At 30.8% G+C, this 15,030-nt stretch overlaps 2 protein-coding genes across 4 annotated transcripts; one reads left to right on the top strand and one right to left on the bottom strand.

The window, feature by feature from the left end:
- Positions 1 to 224: 224 nt before the first annotated feature.
- Positions 225 to 3,439, bottom strand: LOC108721243 (uncharacterized protein DDB_G0271670). The gene is made up of 3 exons (XM_018445674.1): positions 3,353 to 3,439; positions 2,473 to 2,530; positions 225 to 1,447 (listed from the first exon to the last, which is right to left on the bottom strand). The coding sequence occupies exons 1-3, from the start codon at positions 3,359 to 3,361 to the stop codon at positions 225 to 227; spliced, it is 1,290 nt and encodes a 429-aa protein (XP_018301176.1). The 5' UTR covers positions 3,362 to 3,439.
- A 4,635-nt stretch (positions 3,440 to 8,074) lies between these two features.
- On the top strand, positions 8,075 to 11,031 carry LOC108721512 (C3 and PZP-like alpha-2-macroglobulin domain-containing protein 8). 3 transcript variants are annotated; one of them, XM_018446105.1, is made up of 6 exons: positions 8,075 to 8,194; positions 8,843 to 9,000; positions 9,102 to 9,241; positions 9,445 to 9,569; positions 9,668 to 9,813; positions 9,994 to 11,031. In XM_018446105.1, the coding sequence occupies exons 2-6, from the start codon at positions 8,991 to 8,993 to the stop codon at positions 10,482 to 10,484; spliced, it is 912 nt and encodes a 303-aa protein (XP_018301607.1). In that variant the 5' UTR covers positions 8,075 to 8,194; positions 8,843 to 8,990; the 3' UTR covers positions 10,485 to 11,031. The 3 variants fall into 3 exon arrangements, with proteins under 3 accessions (XP_018301607.1, XP_018301597.1, XP_018301588.1); XM_018446095.1 differs by having other exon boundaries at positions 8,075 to 8,356; XM_018446086.1 differs by having other exon boundaries at positions 8,075 to 8,478.
- Positions 11,032 to 15,030: the final 3,999 nt, after the last annotated feature.

Below are 15,030 nucleotides of genomic sequence, written 5' to 3'. Positions count from 1 at the left end.
ATAATTAATATTATTAAAGTATTTATACTATATGAGAAATTGAAAAGGAAATATAATAATATAAATAACCATTTGGATATATACGAAAGATAGATAGATACTTTTATTCTGAATAATGCATTGAAGAAATGCTTATTAAAATACTTACAAAATAAATATATATACAGATATCTTAAATATTAACGTATGCACTGTATTCTCTAAATAAGATCTTAAATCGAAAGCTATTCTTGGAAGTTAACAGACTTTTGCACAAATACAGGACCACCACTGGCCCTGTATCGTCTGAGTACAGTGGGACCATCATTGTAATTACTACTACCAGTGTATCCATCAAAATTCGACGAAGCAGAGAAACCATTGGCAAAACCACTCTTACTCCTGTAACCACCGTTACTGCCAGCGTAAAGCGGGTCGTCGGAGTAAACACGACCGGTGTAATTCGGGTTGTTGTTCTTAATTATAATAACTTTCCCACCACCCTTACCATAAGGCGTGTAATAGCCATCGCGTTCTCTCGACACATAAGTTGCGCTGCTATTCGGAGTGTAACGAGATAATTTGTAGCCGTGTTTATTCAATTTTCCCGAAGAATAAGTATTGTGTGCCTTGGGAAAGTGACTGCTCAACCCGGAATCTCCTGATATAAACGACGGTACGTCGCGATTGAAGCTCACGTGCACAGGATTTCCCCGCGTGTAACGCGTTCCAGATGAAATCGAGTAAATGCCGCTGTACTTGTTGCCTCCTTTCAAGTTCAATGGGTCGTTTTTCTGCTTTCCAAACGAGTACTCGCTAGTCAGACCACCTGGCGAATAAGGCGAGTAGATGTGATCACTTTCGGAATAACTTGAAGAGCCGGACGACTCGAGATATCCCTGTACGCCGTTAATAGTAGAACTTTCAGGATAATTGTCTGATATCCGGGTTGGCCTGGAGTATCCGGAATAAGCGGGTATTCTTTTATTGCTGCTGCTGCTGCTGCTACTACTACTACTACTACTACTACTAGCCGCGTATTGACCAACATCAGAGTCTTTATGAGTCGAATCGCTTGTGTACGTGTTAAAAGTCGATTCCCCGTTATTATTAGCGTCAATATATCCTCTGAGTGGTGAAGACGTTGGATAAGTGGGTTTAGTGTAAGATTCACTAGCGGAATTCTCATAATTATTGGAATATCCTGCATATTCATTTCCTTGATCGTTCGCGGAATATCCGTTATAACTGTTTCCTGCGTCATTTCCTCCGATACTACTTTGATATTCCTGATTACCGATGTTAATTAACGAGTGAGTGCCGACATGGTTGGGTAATTTGTGATTGATGTCTCCAACACCATAAAAGCTTCCACCGTTTCGATAGCTATCCTTAGATCCCAAGTATCCATTACTAGTAACGGTGTTACTGTAATCGTACCCATTGCTACCGCCAGTAAAAGAGTAGCCTACAAAACGAAATGGCGTTTAGATTGAAGTCAATTTATTTCTAATTGAAGATTTCAATACATTGCCAATGTTCTGAATTCTCAGCGAACACCAACTAACAGTAATATAACTGTCAGTTATAATTTCTCACTCAACAATATCATACTATAATATAATTAATAACACGTAGCTTATGTACACGTAACAGTTATATTGTTCAACGAGAAATTATGACAGTTATGTTATTGTTAGTTGATGCTTGCCGGAAAGCACTGTGATTAATCTTACAATTAGTCAGAGTCGGGGAGAACGAGTTACTTGTAACATCGTTACCGTTATCATTACATTTTTAAGATAACGGTTGTTATTTTTTTCTATTTATAATGGTAAAATGTAACGTCGTTATATTTTACAGTAATGAATTCAGCCGTTACTTTTATTGTTACTTTAATTTCCTGTTGTCTTTTTAATATCTGTTCAATAAAATGTATTTTTGATTGAATAAAAATATTTTATTTAAATAGAAATTTAAATATTAAAAAATATTTTATACTTTATATATCTTAGGCATTCCGATAGTTAATACTAAAAATCAGTAATATACATATAACGTGTACTAGAAATTTTTTTAAAATAAAATTTGCGTTTATGAATGTAAATTCTTATAAATAAATATATAGTCAATAATAAAAATATTAATATGAAGAATTACAGAAAATTTATATTACATAAATTTAATATAGAGAAAAGCTTACTATATAAAAATTGACTTATTGTTAGAGTTTTTTTTAATATTGATTATTAAATAATGTAATTTTTAAATTCAATATCTAACTTTACGTTACGAAAAAAGTAACGAATTATCACTTTCTAAGTAACAATAACGGTAATGTGTTACTTTTTACAAAAAATGTTACTTTATAAAAATAATGTGTTATTGATAGTGTCGCATTATTTTTATAAAATTAACTCTAATTTTAGTTATGAATGTAAAATTTTTACGGAGATACATGAATATAAAAAGAAACATAATAACAATACATACTGTTCAGAGGCGTCTCTGCATTTGCAACTATCGTACAATAACAAATTACCACCGCGCTCTGAAAAGATAATTACATCATGAGAAACTAATCATCATGTCATCTAATGTAAAATTAAAAGAATACTGCGGCTATAATCACAAATTATTCCAATAATTTAAATCAAAATTTCTTTCAGAAAGCAAAGTAATGTGCATAATTTTAAAATTGAAATAATAAATTAAAATTTAATTCAAAATACTTTCTCTTCTACAATATACTTATAATAATAGTACATTACGTAAATCTGAGTAATTGATTAAATATAGTTACACAAGAAGAATGCAGTATTTTGATTTCTTCCATTTTTATGTATTCTTAAATGCACAAATGACATTTAATATAACGCGCGATATTAAACACAGAAAAATACGTATCTATTGTATTTAAATATTAATTACTAATAATAAGTTTCAAGCATTTTAAAAGTTCATATATCCATCATAAGTTCATCACAAGCATCATTTATTTAAAATGTATTCTGCATTCTGATAAAGTTTAACTTCAATCAAGATTACCAAATTAAAACAAATTTAATTTGCTTATTACATGTATAAAGTCGTTTCTTTGATGAAATTTTATAATATTCTTCAAAAGAAAATAAATTCTTGTTTTGAGTGCACAATAATAAGTTTTTTTAAAATTTACAAGAAATATATTTTTAGACTGTTATAAAGAAAACATTATTTGTTAAATAATTTTTTTCATTAAAAAAAAAATAAACTGAGTAATCACTTTTCTTAGCAACAGCTATTTTTCTGTACGCGTGAGATATAAATGTGCTAAACTTTGTTTTCCGAAATATTCAGACGTCACTTGTAAATTGAACTGGTGTCTACTTACTAACAGCATACTGACTCTCGCCACGTTTCAATAATAACTCAATGTCAATTAAGCAAGAATTAAACACCTTTCTGGTGTCTACTAAAATGGAACTACACACATATTGGCTAGCAAAAGCGCTGTTTTCTGTTTTATACCCCCAGCAGCCCACTCCCTCGCTTTACGAAAAGGTAAAAGCGATCTCGGTGCGCACATACTGATGTGACATTGGTCGGGACCCGACCATACAGAGCAGAGAGAAACGAGTCAACCTGATTTAGCTCTTCGCTTTTACAGGGAAAGCAACGGGTCATTTCTCTGTGCAACTGCACGATGAACTGTAAGGTGCAGTATTATGACCCACCTACATACCTAATGCACGAAGACTGCATGAAATAAATCTAGGAAGGATTGTCTTTCCGCCTTTGCCCTATTGCAATAATCAGCTATATTATAATATTCTTTACATCACTGATTGCACGATATAGTAATGAGTAAGTCGATCTTATAATTGCCTAAAAATATCTTCTCAGCTAAAACTTTCGGTACAGCAATAAAATGCATAATTTACATATGATTTGTGCTATTTCCAATCTGCTATGCATTTGCAAGTTTGGATTAACGAAATTAACTCTCAACAAGTATCTACTATATTATTTCTTCAATGTAGCATAGAAAATATTAGATGTTGTAATCAAAAAGTCATAAACTGTAAAAAAATATAAGAAAGCATAATCAAAATCATTCCTATAAGGCATAAATATACATATTTTTTAATAATTTAAAAATTGTATCATGCGTATTCCATTTTATTTGAAATAAAGTCAATTAAATTTAACTGAGAAATAATATCGAGATATAAAACTATTATTAATTACTATATCAGAAATGACTTCAATTTCAATTATATAGCAATGGAGAGAGAGAGAGAGAGAGAGAGATATATTATAATTGTTTAATTGAATATAAAAATTTCATCTACATATTATAATAAATTATTCATATATTTGTATTCTAATTAATCGTAAGCTTATCGTGTTATCGATTTGATTTAATCTGGATATCTAGATATACGGTTTTTCGGAAATTTTTAAGTTGAACTAATTGAAATTCCGACCGAAGGATATTTTAAACATATTTTAAATACGTACGTAAACCGAGTGTCTTGCTTGAATAATAAATGTTGCTATGTGAAAAAGAAAGTTTTTTGCTATTCCCTTAAATATAGCAAATCTAATGTGAGAACCTTATTTCTCACGGTTTGAAACTTTTACTGTAGAAAGCGTACATTTCCACTCACAAACATTTAATTTTCTTTTTATTATTTACAGCAAATAACATATCAATCTTTTACATTTATAACTTTATATTTATGTTATCGCGGATATTATAAATCATTATATTATCCTATAAAGGGATAGAGTTTATGATCTTAAACAAATTAAATAAAGTAAAATTTAATAATAGCGTTTAACAGAAAAAGCAGCTTTGCAACTGTTATTCTTTAATATGATTGATTTATGCATTTAGAACCAGTAAGAAACTAAGAGCAATTATATTAAAAAATATTACAATAGTGTGTGTGTGTTGCATTTTCTGAATGGAGATAATGTCAATATTATCCCTAGTAGATAAATTGCAAAATAAAAGAGTACATTAGAAATAAATCTTGCTCGAAACAATTCGCGTGCGTATGAACGTACCAGATGTATTCGCAGCGTTGCAAGTTTGTACAGTTGGCTTGAAAGTTCGTAAACGAAGCAGAAAAAATTACAATTCTTTGCCACTTATTCACGGAAGTCAGAATAGTACGTATACGTCTAAGTACACCTGTGCAGCGTTTATAGTTTTGCTCATTGTCCTTTTTAATGCTTTCTACTTTCCGCGCACGCACGTGCGTTCGCATGTATTCATTCAAGCACACTGATCCTAAGTTAATCAGATGTATTTCAATAGATACTTGAACGGCAATAACCCCGGCAGTTGAATGTAAATGTCAATGTCTCTATTGTTTTGCATACGTACTATATGCAACGTTAGTACGCGAATAACGTTTGATATAAAATGTGTATTTTTTTAAACGATTCTATTTGTGTGTAAATGTGCATCACGTTCGATATATGTATATGTGTATTATTTATTAATTCATTTGTAACATAAAAAGAAAGAAAATATGCACATGATATTAACATTAATATGTAAAACGAAATTGGATTTTTTTTCTAATTTCATTTAAATTTATTATTTAAGTATATGCAATTAAAATTAAGACTTTAGATGATTTATAATTTGAGCCAGAATTCTAGATGAAATTTTATCTATTTATAATTTTATATATTATTTTATTTTTAATATAAAAAATGCGTTTGAAGAATCAAAATACACATATAACATTAATGTATACTGACAAGTAAACCTACCCAAGTGTTATACTCCAATTTTAATAAGCTTTGAATATGTTATAGTCTAAGTCAACATAAGAGACACGTATTTTTTTATACATGCTCTTACGGTCGTTAAGGGGATGAAATATCCTCTTGAAAAATTTGATTCTAATATTTCCAAGCTTATACCGTTGAAACGATAAAAGATATAAAAAAAAGTTTCAAATAAAAGTTTTGTGATTGTTAATGTACTTTATAAGTTCACTCTGATTTTTCGAGAAAATGTCATATTTTTTTCTAAATCCCTTTCGATCCCCCCTCGATTTTTGAAAATTTTAAAATTTGTCTTATAACAAAATTTAGAGCACATTTATCGACAAATACAACCATGTACGATAAAGTTGTTTCGCGGAGACACATTTTTCAGAAATAAGCTAAATATACCTTTATATCGCTTTTTGCGCGCTCCATCTGTATGCATGACGTCTATTGCTAAGCTTGCTTTTTTAAAATGTTTTCTCTCATATAAATATATTCTAAATGTTATGATCCTTGCTTTTTATACATATATTTTTTTAATTTTAAATTGTTAAAATTTTTATTACATATAATGTTTTTTTTTGTTTTTTTTGTATTATTATATTTTTTATAAGCTTTTGTAGGTTTAATTTTATTGAATTTTTTTACTGTTTAAAATCTGTACAATAATAAGAATGAATTTTTGAGGTCAAAGAAATGCTGTATGTATTTTGATTTTGTGCACCAAGCACATCTAAAAATTACTATATCGTGACAGGAGTCACCGATACTCACAATTTTTAAAACAAAAATTTACTGGTATCTCGCATTTAGGTTTCTCTTCAATATAACCACTTTTATATACGCATATTTAAGCAATGTTCAAATGTGTTTGATGCAAAATCAAAGTGCATACAGTATTTCTTTGATCCTAAAAATTCATTCTCATTATTGTATAGATTTTAAACAATAAAAAAATTCAATAAAATTAAACCTACAAAAAGGTTATAAAAAATATAATACTTAATATAAAAAAACAAAAAAATATTATATGTAATAAGATTTTAAAAAGTTTTAAAAATTTTTAATTAAAAAAATATATGTATAAAAAGCAAGGATCATAACATTTAGAATATATTTATATGAGAGAAAACATTAAAAAAAAACAAGCATAGCGATAGGCGCCATGCATACGGATGGAGCGCGCGAACAGCGATATGAAGGTATATCTAGTTTATTTCTGAAAAATGCGTCTTCGCGAAACAATATTTATCGTACATGGTTGTATTTGTCGACAAATGTACTTTAAATTTTGCTATAAGACAAATTTTAAAATTTTCAAAAATCGTGGAGGGAGGGGAATTTAAAAAAATGACATTTTCGAAAAATCAGAGTGAACTGTTATAAAGTACATTAAAAATCATAAAACTTTTATTTGAAACTTTTTTTATATCTTTTATCGTTTCAATGGTAAGTAACTTGGAAATATCAGAATTGATTTTTTTCAAGAAGGTGTTTCACCCCCTTAACGGTCATAAGAGCACATATAAAAAAATATGTGTGTCTCTTACTTTGACTTGAACTACAACATATTCAAGGCTTATTAAAATCGGAGTGTAACACTTGGATAGATTTATTTGTGTGATGCATACATGCAAAAAAATACGTAGCGTATCAATTTATAAATAAATAATTTATAAATATTATTCTCAAAAATTTAACGTAAAGATCTAAAGTGAGCAATTATGTATATTTGATAAAAGTTAAGCAGTTGTTTTAATTAATTTAATTATGATTACGCATTGTTATATATTTATTGTTATAGATATGTATTAAAATTGCGTTTCCCATAATTAAGAATTGAATAATTTATGACCTCTTAGTAACACCGTGTAGTATTCATGCACGTCATAGTGTACAGAAAGTAAAATCAGAATGGAAAGTCGAACGCAATTAATTCTGAGCATGAAACTCTCTTTAAAACCGATGCAAGTAAAATCTTGACCTTCAAGAAAAAGTAGCTGATGCGATCGTATCTTCAGGCCAATTATGTATGTCATGCAACATCCTGAACACAGACTTCTATAGAAGTCTGTAATTCCGAATTTAACTTGGCGCGCGATATATCGCAAACCCGAAGATATTTTATTTCAAGCAGGATACTGCATCAGTACCATCGGTAATCTAATATCATATAAACTGATATATCTCTAATATCATGATAATTAATAATTAATGTATCACCGAGCCCTTGCGACGATACATGTGACAAGAGTAATCAATATTTTACAGCAGAGAGCGAAAACTACTGATGCTAATCGCTTGAAACATCGAGATGAAAGTATCGATACGTCGACAAAATCGCGACGTTGTTGGCATTCCAACTTCCAACACAACATTCCCAATCCAAACGCAACGGCAACGGTAGTCAGATAGTGGGACGTCCATCCGTGTGAAAAATGTGAGTATTGTGAGTACAAAATCACAGAACTCGCGATTCGCGACGCGATCACCGCATGATCGCGTCTTCTCGATTGGATAGGATCACTCGTTCATTCTTCGCATCACGTCGCAAGTGTTCCCAGTGGATATTTACGTATAGCCAGAGCTGTCATGCCTATCAGTAAGTCGCAGATGTGTAGATTTTGCCAGATTTTGCACTCGAGATAGCGAGCGACTGGACCAACTGACACCTTGACGATCGTGCACGTGCTCGATTGCATCATCTGCATAATTTCGGACAGTGTTATGTTGCTCGGCACGTCGCGCCGACTTGACCTACACACACACACACATACACACACCTGAGACATTCCTAAAATGTAAAAGTTCACGATCGCATGAATATGCTATTGCGTCTTTAATAGCATATGATTTATACTCATTTCCTATACTCGTTTCATATGACGATGCATTATCCAGAGACACGGTAGTGTTTCGACGCTAAGCCAAGCGCAGCGATATTATTTTTATGGAACTAAGCATCTTTCGAAGGGAATAGATGAGAGAGCAATCATAAAAGTTACACTACATTTATGGCACAGTAATAATCATCGATAGCGAACAATATGTTTGTACATGGAATTTTAATGTAACTATTTATTTTAAGTGATAAACCAATTGAGATAATGAGAGATAACGATTCATCAGAGATGTGGACAGCACAGCACCATGGGAATACAAACTGTGTATGACTAGCATGAATAATTTTGATATTGATTCCTGTGTATATTCAAAGAAATCTAGCTTTTCAAAAAATGAGTCCAAGTGAGTTCCATTATAAATTATATCTCATAATTATTTAAAGCTTCAACAAAAAAGAATAATAGTTTCTTGACCAATCGTACTGATTGACAATTCTTTCCTAGTCAGAATTACAACTGCGGACAGTCTCGACTATCGTTACATACCTATCACAAAAAACAGCGTTAGTTTAGGCATTAAAGCTAGCCACGATGCAAGGATTGCCTTACGGACACATCTTGGTGGTGACTCCAATGTATATGAGGTAATGCAATAATTTGCAAGGTTTACGTGCTTTACGCATCATACTTTAATAATTTTTTAAAGAATAAAAATAATTTCTTTATTACATAATATTAAAATATATAAGTAATAATATAGCTCAATAGAAACAAATTAATAATAATAAAATAGAAGGGCTATGAGCCAAAGGGCTAATTACATAATATTAATTTGGCACTATCTTAGATTATTATCGGAGGATGGGGAAATACTATGTCGGCGATAAAAAGAAATAATACAGAACCAGATGTGGCAGAAGCAGACACTAGGGACATACTGAATCCTGATGAGATATGTGATATTTTCATACATGAAGGAAATTTTATATATATATATATATATAATTTTAAGATGAATTTAGATACACAAAACTGTACACATATATCTCTCATTTGCTTCTGTTCTACAGATGGTCTTGCGATGGACTATTAAGTGTTAGTCGTGAGGATGATTTTGACATGCCGTTCATGTCTTATAAAGATAGAAGCCCATTTGTCATAAATTACATAGGAGTTAGCACTGCTTGGGGTGCAACCGGAGAATGGATAATTGAAGGTATGTTAACAGAACTCATTATAGATTCACTGTAGAATTTGTTTTAGTCTTTTAAGATTGAAAATTCCTGAACTGTAATGTAATAAAATATGTTTGTAATGTGCATTAATGTCCTATATGGATTAATCCAAATATACGTGAAAGAAACGCAATAATTTTTTTTTTAACTCGTTCTACCAGAATGCCAGTTTACATCCCCTGCTATCAGACAGCAACTGATGGACACGTGTCACTTCTGGGTGGATTTCAGTGAGGCATTTGGACTACCTCGGAACGCAGTGATGGCTTCTGAGGATGGTTTGTACATCGGTAGAGCACATCATCAAGGTACAGTAACCCCGGGTGGAATTCGCGACAACGTCTGCACAATCGCATGGGGCGGAAATGGCCACGAGAAACGAGAATTCCAGGTGTTGTGTGGTAAAGACGTGAATTGGGTAAAATCTTGGGAGGGTAGCGTGCCTCTACATGCCCTACCTGCCGGTGAAACCGAGGATGGTTACGCTTTATTCGTCGGCAGAATATTGCACGAAGGAATCTATCACATCGGCAAGATACAACCAAATCACCAAGTGTGTTATATACCGTTGAATGGCCAAGAAATGCCCTATCTGGAGTACGAGACTTTGGTCATTCATGACAACTATGGGGTCGAGTGTATCGGAAGGTAAAGTGACAAACGGCTTAGAGACAGAGTGTATTTATTTTTTCACGAAACGAAACATTTTCCGCATGCTATGGTTAAATGTGATTGAGCATCTCCCCAGATAGCAAAGCGTGTCTCAGCGAAATCATACAAATCTGTGATTGCTTATGATGCTGGCAACTTGCCAAAGATTTGTCTTGAACGATTTTGAATATACCGACATTGTAGCAACACACAGGCAACAATGTGTATATGTATTGCCAGCAGTTTAACAGCAAGATAGCTGCATCAATGTTATCTTGTGTTGTCGGCAATATGAAAGCATTACATGATGCTGCATATTATTATGGCAACATGATGGCAGTAGTGCGAATTTTGATGATGACGATTTTAAAGTTATCGACAAACTACTGGCAAGTTGCTACTCAAAGTTATCATATCATGAAGGCATCAAGTTGCCAACAAATGAGGACTCAGTTACTGCAATTCTGATAGCAACACATGCTTAGCAACGCATACATTAACAAGCAACATGCCAGCAACAAGACAGACACGTTGCTATCTGGGTCTATATAATTTCAATTGGAGTTATTTATATTTATATATACATCAGTTATTTACAATGATTCAAAATTATAATTTATACAATTTATAGCACCTTTTATAAACATAATAAAATTTTATGAATGTGATAGTACTTAACCTTTTTTCTAAATTTTGTAAGGTGGATTTTCAAAACGTATCTAGAAAGGTAGTTGAATTCGAATCCGGTCTTTTTTATCTAGTCAATTTAGGAAATGGATAAGAAAAGTAAATAGTAAATAGTAAATATATTCTTCTGTTTATTTATAGATGAAAAAAAATTTCTATATTTTCTCTATATAAAATTAATGCAGTTTATATATGACTCCAATTGAAATAATAAAAGTGAATTAAATCAACTGAACCTAAAAGATAAATTAATAGTGAACTATGAAATTGATCAGAATTAAAAGAAGTCACAAGCGTATTTATTTACCAATAAGTATGTTTTCATCGATTTCTTTTAATTCTTGGCAATTCGATTTTTAATATAATTTGTATGCGATTGTAAGATAATTATATATTGACCTCAACATGAATTAATTGTAATTTGTAGTTTGTTACGATGAGCGCGATTCAAAGACATATTTTTTATGAATACCATATGGAAAATTATTATCTCACAATGGTATTGGTTATTCCATTCCTATATACATAATACATAAACAGACTAATATATTCAAATCCGATATTATTTATACAGACAATTAGCAGATGTAAATGGTTATTGAACGATACTTACAATTAGTTATTAAAAACAATCAATTATTAAACAATTAGTTATTAAAAATTATTTAGCTCAGTATGGAAAAAGACCACAGATAAAAGTTGTAGTTATCCTATGTCGTATTACCAGACTATATATTATAATAAGTAACATCATTGAATTATCACGAAATTTATTTTTTTTGGATATATAAAAGTAAGAGGAAATATTTATCAGCTTAATATATTCTGAAAATATTTAAATCATATTGATTTATAGATTCTTTAACTGCGTATAAGAGAAAGAAGCTCTGTATTGTTATATTTGTTTAATTTAGTGACTACTCAGGGTTTTACAATTAATCCACAAATGATGGCCAATTTAAGACATAAAATAGAATCCTAATATTTTATCTATAATATATATATTGTGATATGATAATAAATGAATTAACAACGGAACGACACGAACCAAAAGAAGCATTCATGTTGATCTAAAATAATTCAATTAGCAAGTGTTCTACATATAGTATATTAATATTAGTAGTAAATATTTCTTTTTACTCTAAGCATTTTTTCTTCTTTATTATACACCAACATTCAGATGTTATATAAGATGTATGTGTTATTATGAGTAAGGCTGCACAAATCTATCTAGAATAATTTTTATTAATTGACAGTACTATTTTAATAAGAGCACAATTCTACTTTCTTATCTCTGTTATTTGTGTATAAAAATATATGTAGCTTGTAATATAACAAATGTAATTAATGACGCGATGTAAATTTCTATGGAGCATGTATCGCGACGATTGTACTGTAATTATATAATTGATAATGTAGGGAAGTTTTTAAAAAATTTATTACATGCGTGTGTAATAAATTTATAGAAATTTGGGATGCAAGTAGTTTCTGTCAGCCGCGGTTTACTCAGGGTTGTTAACGTTACCGTTTTTAAATAATATGTTACAGTTCCGTTACTTGCGGTAAAAAGTAATACGTTACTCGTTACCGATTATAAAAGAACGCGTTATCGTTACTTTTCAAAAAATAATTACATTTATATAAATATAGCTACATAAGAAAATAAATCGTTTTTCAATTTATAGTTTTGTTTTATTTTATATTTTATTAGCTTTATTTTATTTTTTATTTTATGAGTTCTTTATTTGGTTTTGATACTTTTGATACATGTCAATTTACATTAGAAATAGCAGAATATTTTTTAACTTTAAATTATGATAGATTTATTTCCCTGAATCTTGAATTTTTCTTTAATAACAATTGTTCAAAATGTTCGTCTGTTAGGCGGTGTCGAAGATTCGACAAAACGAGTCCACTAATATTAAAAAGTCTTTTTTTTTTAATTATTATCCTGGATGCATCTTTGACGGACCATGTGAACATAGCACACAAAACTTAATGGAAAAGTGCGGAATAGCGCTGATTGGTTGTTTCAATGAACGCATTCTCTATTTCCTTTTCCGCGCATCGTGTGATTTCACTCTAACTCTATATTAACGGAATAACGAGAAAAATAAAATTTCGTTACTCGTTACTGAAAATTGTAACATAACGTTTTCGACTTGGCTGGGTTTGCACCAACCTGGGTTGGATTAATGGCGTTTTGTGCTCTCCTATTGGTGTGTAACGTCAACCAATAGGAAAGATTAATCCAACCCAGGTACAAACTCGATCGGGCCGAGGAAAATGCTATTAGTTACCGTTACTATTACTCGCTAGGAAAAGTAACTACGTTACTCATTCGTTACTAAAAAAAAGTAACAAAACCAGTAACTTCGTTACTTTTTCATGTAACGTTAACAACTCTGGGTTTACTTGCACATTGTTGCAATTGTCCACTGCCAATCACAGCACCTTTCACCTAGGGAGTTTTTTTTTAGCGTTGTGATTGGCTGGTGTCCAATTGAACATGTGCAACTGATATATATTCGTTCTGTCTTTTAGTGAATTCGGCAGACTGCATTAGTGCGTTCAGATTGTCGTATTCGGCAAATGAAAACTGACTCAGTATAGTGCTGAATTTATATTCAGATTAACTGAATGAACTGAACTCGGAAAACCAATCAAGGGGAAACCAGAAGAAAGAAAGAAAGAAAAAAAGAAATAAACTGAACGAGTTCAAAAAATGTTGCATTGACGTTTCTGGCAGTGCAATTTGGCATGGCACTAAAGTAGTTCTGCACTCGCACCAAGTCAGAGCAGCACTAGAGCGGAGTCAATGCATGTGTGTCGAATTCGCCATTTTATAATTGAAAAATTATAGGAGACAGACGCACGAATATATAGCTGATAGCTTTAAACTTCCTTCAAACGCTTAAAAGATGAGAGAAATCCTTCTTTAATGGATAAAAAGTAAAAGTCTTTCCATATTAATCGCGGTTGTTATATATTAGAATGTTTTGCATAACATAACATTGTTGTACATCTTCAAAATGGTAGAAGTAAGCCGTGTTAAAGTCAAAAGCATTTTAAAGACAAAAATGTTTTTAGAAAAAACGATGAAAAAATATTAATTTCTCTCTAGATTGAAGTATATCTTTTTAAGTATTTTAAAAAGATACTTCAATCTAGAGAGAAATTAATATTTATACCAGATTCTATATAAATTAATATTTATACCAGATTCTATATAATCTGTATGTATATACTATAATATATGTATATTACACATACGCAATAATGTTATAGTATTTTATTACTATACCATTGTTGCACAATGTAAGTATTATGTTCTCTCAATATATTGCAATACAGCACACAGTTATACTAGTATATTATATAATTAAACCCAACATCTCAATTATTTCTATATGCTAGATATATATAAACGCTGCTGCATTTATCATCATGATCATAAATCATTATGTAGATCAGCGGAATATCTAATCAGACGAATTTTTTACGTTTTTGTATTTAATGCAAAACTAAAATTGTTACAAATAATAATTGGTAGGCAAACAAAATAATTAAATAAATGGACAGTAAAAGAAAATCAAAATGCTTTCATAAAAATTACTTTTTGTCCAGTTAAATGGAATATTCTGATTTTAGTATACATATATAGGGTGTCCCAGAATAACCAAATATTTCATGTGTTGGTAAAGCGGACTAAACTGAGTCGAAAAATCCTCTACCATTTTGCAATTTTCGCACAGTTAATAAAATATTAAATAATTACTAAAAATCGCTGAATGTTGGTTTTCAATAATTTTTTACTCAAGTACTGTCAACTTTATCGAAAAACAACAAGTAACAAAAAT

Source organism: Mycetomoellerius zeteki, unplaced genomic scaffold, assembly GCF_001594055.1.
Source record: "Mycetomoellerius zeteki isolate Tzet28-1 unplaced genomic scaffold, Tzet1.0 scaffold105, whole genome shotgun sequence".
Taxonomy (NCBI): Eukaryota; Metazoa; Arthropoda; class Insecta; order Hymenoptera; family Formicidae; genus Mycetomoellerius; species Mycetomoellerius zeteki.
This window is presented reverse-complemented; position numbering and strand designations above follow the sequence as displayed.

Excerpts from the sequence above, each read along its gene's own strand:
- LOC108721243 (XM_018445674.1), bottom strand. Across the intron at positions 1,448-2,472 it reads TGCAGAGACGCCTCTGAACA|GCTACTCTTTTACTGGCGGT; the intron begins GTATGTATTGTT and ends TTCGTTTTGTAG.
- LOC108721512 (XM_018446105.1), top strand. Across the intron at positions 9,242-9,444 it reads GTGACTCCAATGTATATGAG|ATTATTATCGGAGGATGGGG; the intron begins GTAATGCAATAA and ends GCACTATCTTAG. Across the intron at positions 9,814-9,993 it reads CGGAGAATGGATAATTGAAG|AATGCCAGTTTACATCCCCT; the intron begins GTATGTTAACAG and ends TCGTTCTACCAG.